The 7,818-nt window shown below is 38.9% G+C and overlaps 1 protein-coding gene across 3 annotated transcripts; it reads right to left on the bottom strand.

Annotated features, from left to right (window-relative positions):
• Nucleotides 1-999: 999 nt before the first annotated feature.
• Nucleotides 1,000-5,323, bottom strand: LOC140587482 (uncharacterized). Of its 3 annotated transcripts, none has more exons than XM_072708746.1 (6): nucleotides 4,557-5,323; nucleotides 4,227-4,408; nucleotides 4,019-4,143; nucleotides 3,659-3,751; nucleotides 3,361-3,520; nucleotides 1,000-3,086 (listed from the first exon to the last, which is right to left on the bottom strand). In XM_072708746.1, the coding sequence occupies exons 2-6, from the start codon at nucleotides 4,402-4,404 to the stop codon at nucleotides 2,974-2,976; spliced, it is 669 nt and encodes a 222-aa protein (XP_072564847.1). In that variant the 5' UTR covers nucleotides 4,405-4,408; nucleotides 4,557-5,323; the 3' UTR covers nucleotides 1,000-2,973. The 3 variants fall into 3 exon arrangements, 2 of the variants coding, with proteins under 2 accessions (XP_072564847.1, XP_072564848.1); XM_072708747.1 differs by having other exon boundaries at nucleotides 4,227-4,405; XR_011989160.1 differs by lacking the exon at nucleotides 3,659-3,751 and having other exon boundaries at nucleotides 4,227-5,323.
• Between the last annotated feature and the right edge of the window lie 2,495 nt (nucleotides 5,324-7,818).

Here is a 7,818-nt window from a genome sequence, read left to right as displayed (position 1 = left end):
TTATTGTATGGTGTTTATCATAAAACACGCGTAAAAGAAATAATATACTTACTCTATGCAGGTCCCGTGTAGTTTTCTCTTTCCAGTAGGGCAAGGCCTTGATGATACTGGGTGGGGGTACTTGTGTCTACCAAAGGAGGGAAACCCTGCTCGGCATACTGGGGTAATACCAATGTATACTTAGGTAATAAAAATATCTGCGGTTGGTTACTTCTTAGGATTCTTTAAGGAGAAATATACGTCCTGTCAAGTTTTATCTGATGTCTATTTCGATGTACGTTTTAACTGCACAGACGGTATGGGGGGAGTCGGGGGAAAAGACAAAATTTACTGAAATACAAAATGTCCAACTTGATGTGTGACCCAAATTACAGTTTGACCGGGATTTGACCTATCGGGATGTACATAGGTTGCATGAGGAAAAACACAAGTTTGAAAAAAACTACCACACAAGGCCAAACTGCTACTGCTGCAGGGGGGTGTCGGCTTTCACGCACACACACACACAGACGGTCAAACTACTGCTAAGCGTTTTTTACTGGATGTCAGACCCAGCTCCTCCTCTCATTCTTAGCTCCAACTTGTTCATTCTCACAGGGTTTCTTTCAGTCTCGCGCAGCAGCACAACTCTCAGCTCTCCGGCATCGCTCTCTCCGAGTCCTTTGCGGATTATCCAAAGCCACGGGACCTTACCACGGTACCGCACCAGACACAGCATCGCTCTCTCCGAGCCCTTTTCTACGGATTCTCCAAAGCCCGGGACCTTACCATGGTACAGCGTACGCTCACACTCCATCAGGTAACCCACCCCACTCAGACCCAGTGTTTGGGACCTTAACGCACCAAGCCCCTGCTCAGTCCCCTGCTCGGCACCCGGTGGATGCAGACAAAACACCACACTCATAAGCACTCTCCTCAATATAAAATAATAATAATAATTAAATTATAATAAATAATTAAATTATAATAAATAATTACATTATAATAATTATAATAAATAAACTATATACAAATAAACCCCTATCCCAACGCTCAACTGGCTCACAACCAAAAAAAAATAGCCACCTCGCACTATCTCATGACGTCACCTGGCTTGCAGCCCGGACCTGTCACTTTTTGATTTATTTGACCTTTGTGACCTTTGACCCAACCTGTCATTTTGACATAAGCGGCATTCTCCATCTCTCTCATGTTGTTTGATTTGGCATGTCATACTGAATTGGTCTGGTAATAAATGTCAACTGTAGGCTTGACAGTTCTGGAGAAATAGGCAGAAACGCAAAAGTTGTCACTGTAGCGCCCCCATCTGGCAGACTAGGGTGCACTTACTAGGGTGAGGTCAGGTTCTGTAGACAAATGGATCATCCAGATTTGGTTGAGATTGGTGATTGCTAGGCCTGTCAAATGCACGCTTGATTTTCATTGGCTAATTATGGCCACCATTGTATGATTTATGACTGTCATATTATGGGTCTGACCTCAAGCTTGGCTATAGTAGACATGTGCCAAATTTCACTCAGATAGGACAAGCAGTTCAGGAGATATTGAAATTAGGTATTTGTAGTGCCCCCTATTGACTAAATGTGGGCCGCTTTGTATGGTGTCCCCAGAAAGGAGCTGGGAGGTAGTATTGTAAGTTTGGTTAAGGTAGGCTAAGGTAGGGAGAAGTTATAGCAATCAGACTGAAACAGGACAAATTTGGGTTGAGTTTGGCTGTGGCTAGTGGCCGTACAATAGAAAAATGTCAGACTTTCTTAAATATCTATTGATCAGCTCAGAGGACTGGTCGGTTTGACACCTCAATTGTCTGATTTGGTCAGACAGGGTAGGACTTTAAGGCAGAAGTAAGATTTTTTGCATAATTTGCAAAACAAAGTAGGCGGAGCTTACTTAGATTTTATGCTAATATAACACCCATATTCAAAAAAGGGGATAGAAGTAATCCAGCAAACTATAGGCCAATCAGTTTAACTAGCATTACTGGAAAAATAATGGAAGCTATAATCCAAGTGGTAGATTGGTAATGGTAAATGGTAAAATGGTAGATTACCTGGATGCAAATAACATTCTGAGGGATAGCCAACATGGATTTAGGAGAGGTAGATCCTGTTTAATGAATCTACTTGAGTTCTTTGAGGAAGCTACAAATGAAATTGATCACAAAATGTGATCTACTTAGATTTCCAGGTCTTTGATGTCCCCCACAAATGGCTCTCGCTAAAGCTCAAAGCTGCAGGGATTTTAGGAACTGTGGCAGCTTGGATCGAAAACTGGTTAACTGACAGGAAGCACTGAGTAGTTATTAGAGGCACAATGTCACAGTGGGCCTGCATTCATAGTGGGGTACCGCAGGGTTCAATTTTAGGACCACTATTGTTCCTAATTTACATTAATGATATTGACACCAATACATACAGTAAACTGGTTAAATTTGCAGATACCTACCCAGTCAGCACAAGTACGTCGGCGCTACGTCGCTGATACGTTTTTTTAAGGTCGGTATTTAGTAGCTTTTCAGTCGTTTGCACATTGGCACTATGTAGCGCCTCCGTAAAAGCTCCGTCGAGGCGATGTAATCGCGACGTTTTCCGTCTCAACAGCGATGAAAACACGACGTCTAGGCGAAACTCCACGATGATTCCTATTACTATTCTACGCGACCATTTCCCGACCTAATTACGGATATACGCGATAATTTCCCTACCCTTTTTTTTTTTATCCGTAGGCGATCATTCCCCGACCCCTTTTGTAATCCTACGCGATCATTTCCCGACAATCTTATTGTACAATTACCAATAATTATTTACGTCTTCTTTAGTGTCGAACACGTATGGATACTAATATTTTATTCATAATATAAAGAAAACAAAAGGTGTTCGTTCAAAGAGTTTTTATTTTAAAAAAATATTAAATGCACAAAATATATACAAGATACACACTAAAAAGAAAAAAAAAAAAACAATAAATCGAGAGCTATCTGACACGCCGGCTCAGCCTGTCACGAGACAGTCTGAGCCACTCCTTGATGGTTTTCTCGATTTCAGCCTCATTCGGACTAGAAACCAATGGGTTCCGTAATGCAGACTCTAAAAAACAGAACGGACACAACGGTCACTTACATTGACATTAACCATTTAATAAGGTCTAATCATAAACATGTTATTCCTTTAGAATTTGATGGTTCACTTTTTACCTGCAGTCTGAAAGAAAAGCAACTTTGGGCATTAAAATCAATGAAAACCTTGGGAAATAACTATGTAACGTGCATGGGGAGGTTAAATCCATATTGTGTTCAAACAATAAGGATAAAAATCCCAAAAGGTCAATTTGTAACTTTGGTTAAACATTGGTTTTACTTACGAATAATCACATTGACGATTTTTGTATTTTTCATTGGTGTTTTACCCCGTCTGCCACACCAGTTAAGATGCACAGCCAACTGGGGATCAAACACCTTCCCACAGATCCTCCAGACTGTTTTCTTCAGTGTTTGTCCCCCAGCCAGTGACAGTTTGGATACCTGGAGGTGACAACAGATGTTTGGTCATACAAAACTTCACATACTTTTGGGTAGTGTATGTATGTGTATGTATATATTATATATTAGTATCCATGTATTATCTATGTACAAGGCAGTTTTCTTAAACCATAATCACACCAGTTTGTTCTTAAATTCAACATTTTCCAACTGCATTTCAACATTGTTCAGGTCCTCAGTATCTTGCAGTGGAAATCTCCCATCCTCTGCACACTAAAAAAAATAATAGATTCTTATAGAAAGACCTGGGTAACAGTGTGCACAAAGATCAGTAAATCTAGTAAGCTACATCGCAAAGTATTTAAAAAATCTCTGTAATTGAGTTAATAGTAATTCACTCAAATGTTATCGATATGAAATATAAACTTAAACACCTTGAAACTATTATTTATACTAGGAAAAAAAATAAACATTTTCAAAATCAATCTCAAATAATTTGATTAAAATAGATCATAAAGCAATTTTGTACAGTGCACTTGCCGTTGTTAATGGTGCATTTCCAGGATTGTTACCCAACAACGTAGGTATCTGGGTGACAATTTCAGTCATGTGTTGGACCTGGCTCTGCAACTCCCCCAACATCTGCAGGAGGATCCTCTCGGTCGCTGTAAGGACAATAGAGAATACAGCATTAAATATTTAGACATACATCGAGATAGATGTGGATGTAGATCTGTCTACAACTTACGTGTGCATTGACTCGGTACAAGCTGCCCCAACTGACAGTCCTCAAACCCCTCAGCTGGTGTGTCTGTTTGAGAGTCCCAACAATCCAATCCTTGTGTGTGTACTGATTGTAGCTTTTCATCAACCAAAGCTTTAGCCTTTCTTTTTAATGTCCAGTAAGAGGGTGACGTGAAAGCCATGCTACTGAGAACAAACAGCAAACACAAAAGCTCAGTGTTACTGTAGTGTATAAAATGGAAAACTATACAGTGCAGTAAGTATAAATTAACCAGTAATCTTTTGATATGGGAATATGAATTATAGATTAATTTGTAGAGGGTCTTACACTTACTGTACTTAAAGATTGCGATCCAACGAAGAACTATAGCAACAAGAAACATGTTGATATGAAATGACATTTTAATTACTAGATTGTTTGAAGCAGAAATATGAGCTATGGCTTTTCTTAAGTACTATTCTTGAGTTAAACTAGGTAAGGTAACTTTATTCATACCCATAGGTAAGGTAAATTTGCTTTACAGAAAAATTGTAGCATTTTTTACTTTTTTCCTTTACATTTAAAGTATCAGAACACAAAACAATGGTCCTCGCGTGTCGTTCTTCTTGAAAAATTTCGGTTACTTTTAGTCTGTAGTGATGCATAATTTACAGAACCCAAATGGTAATTGCTTGTGCTCGTTCATCAATGTAAAACTCAAACATTACTTTTCCGGAACAAGCACATTGAGGTACAAAACAACGTAAAAACTGATACCCTTTTTAACCTAACACCCACCCATTCATCAAATATAGACTCTCAAATTCGCATGGGAACTACAACGGCAACTGTGCATGCCTCACAAAACATAAGCACACAGCCAATTCGAATGAACGAGAGAAATTTTAATAAAGGAAAGATTTAAAAACACACTGCTAAATTGAATTTTCAGTATGCACATGTATTTTGAGAGTGATCTCACGCCATAGTAATACAACTCAAATTAATAGTAACATACCAGGGGAGATGCCATTCTTGATCTTGTTTTGTCTAATAACCAGGACAGGATTGGTAAATTAGATGTTTTAGAACCACTTGACAGTAGCGATCATAACATGGTTAAATTTGAGGTTAAGTTTAGTGCCCGAAGAGCAAAGTCCAAATCAAAAATATATAATGTTAGGAAGGCTAACTTCAATTGTATGAGATTAAAACTAGAAACCGTGAACTGGATGGAGTTAAATAACAAAACTGTTGAAGAGGCATGGGAATTTTTTAAAAGCACATTATTGCAAGTACAAGAGGACTTCATACCTGTTTCTAGCAAGAATAAATCTAGGAAATTGCAACCTAGGTGGTTTAATAGGGACATAAAGTATAAAGTAAGGAGGAAAAGGGCTTTGTTCCAGAGATGGAAAATAACTGATGATGACATAATAAAGCAAGAGTATCTAAATCTACAGGCTGAATTAAAAAATGACATTAGACGAGCTAAAAGGAATGTCGAAAGGAAGATCGCATTGGAGGCTAAGGATGACGTTAAAAGTTTCTTCCAGTATTTTAACTCTAAAAGAGCTCTAAAAGCTGAAATTACTAATCTGCAGGATAGTAAGGGTCTTATAATTGAAAACGACATTGACATAGTAAATGAGTTCAATGATAGTTTTGCACGGGTATTCACTGTCGAGGACACTAGTAACTTACCAGTTCTTATTACTAATTCAACATCGTCTATAACTAATATATATATAACTGAAGCTGATGTTTTGCAAAGCCTAGCTAAGCTCAAAATAAATAAATCACAGGGCCCTGATGGCATCTTACCTATAGTGTTAAAAGAGATGAGGGATATTATTTGCCGACCCTTAACATTACTGTTTCAAAAATCCTTATCTGAAGGTGTGGTACCTTCTGATTGGAAGCATGCCAACATAACGCCCATTTTCAAAAAAGGGGATAGAAGTAATTTGTCAAACTATAGGCCAATCAGTCTAACTTGTATAACTGGTAAAGTTATGGAGGCTATAATCAAAGAGAAAATGGTAGATTACCTGGACTCAAATAACATTTTGAGGGATAGCCAGCATGGATTTAGGAGAGGTAGATCCTGTTTAACAAATCTGTTGGAGTTTTTTGAGGAAGCTACTCAGGAAGTTGATGATAAGAAGGCCTATGATGTCATCTATTTAGATTTCCAAAAGGCTTTTGATGTTGTTCCCCACAAGAGGCTCTCACTTAAACTCAAAGCGACAGGTATTTTAGGAACTGTAGCGACTTGGATTGATAACTGGTTAACGGATAGGAAGCAGCGAGTAGTTATAAGAGGCTCGATGTCACAGTGGGCCTGCGTTCATAGTGGGGTACCGCAGGGTTCAATTTTAGGACCACTTTTGTTCCTAATTTACATAAATGATATAGACACCAATATATACAGTAAACTGGTGAAATTTGCAGATGACACCAAGGTGGGTGGTGTAGCAGATACTGAACTAGCGGCTCAGCAGCTACAGCGGGATCTTAATTTAATTAGTGACTGGGCTGACACCTGGCAGATGAAATTTAACATAGACAAATGTAAGGTACTCCATGTAGGGAGCAGAAATATAAAGTACAGGTATTTTATGGGACCTACTGAAATAAAGGTAGCTGATTATGAGAAAGACCTTGGTGTGTATGTTGATGCTTCCATGTCTCATTCTCGCCAGTGTGGTGAAGCAATAAAAAAGGCCAATAGGATGTTGGGGTACATCTCCAGGTGTGTGGAGTTTAAGTCAAGGGAGGTAATGCTAAGATTATACAATTCCTTGGTGAGACCTCACCTAGAATATTGTGTACAGGTTTGGTCACCATATCTTAAAAAGGACATAGCGGCCTTAGAAAAGGTGCAGCGTAGGGCCACAAGAATGATTCCTGGTCTTAGAGGAATGTCATACGAGGAAAGGTTATTTGAGCTAAATCTGTTCAGCCTCAAGCAAAGGAGACTGAGGGGGGACATGATCCAGGTCTATAAGATTCTAACAGGTTTGGATGCTGTTCAACCGAATAGTTACTTCAGCATTAGTTCAAATACAAGAACTCGTGGCCATAGGTGGAAATTAGCGGGAGAACATTTCAAACTGGATTTAAGGAAGCACTTCTTTACACAGCGTGTAGTCAGAGTATGGAATAGTCTTCCTGATAACGTAGTGCAAGCTGAATCCTTGGGTTCCTTTAAATCAGAGCTAGATAAGATTTTAACAACTCTGAGCTATTAGTTAAGTTCTCCCCAAGCGAGCTCGATGGGCCGAAGGGCCTCCTCTCGTTTGTATAGTTCTTATGTTCTTATGTTCTTATACAAACGCATCAAACAAAAGGTCGAGCATGGTAACCTTAGCATAGCCATAGATATTAAAATGGTTAAAGTGCGATAAAAAGTTTGTAACAATAAATAATCAAAACACGATTGTTAAGGGGTCCGTGTACGTGAGTATAATTCGTTTTTCAACTTTAGACGGAAAAAACAAAAACGAAAAAACGGGCCGTTTTCTCCATTTCGACTAGACCAATCCCAAAGGGAAAGTTGGAAAACGGCTTATTTCGCGTTTATTAGTTGTCTGTCTTAACAGATCAGAAAATG

Source organism: Paramormyrops kingsleyae, unplaced genomic scaffold (genome assembly GCF_048594095.1).
Source record: "Paramormyrops kingsleyae isolate MSU_618 unplaced genomic scaffold, PKINGS_0.4 ups275, whole genome shotgun sequence".
In the NCBI taxonomy this organism is placed as follows: Eukaryota; Metazoa; Chordata; class Actinopteri; order Osteoglossiformes; family Mormyridae; genus Paramormyrops; species Paramormyrops kingsleyae.
The sequence above is the reverse complement of the archived record's forward strand: the minus strand, read 5'-3'. Positions and strand labels throughout refer to the sequence as shown.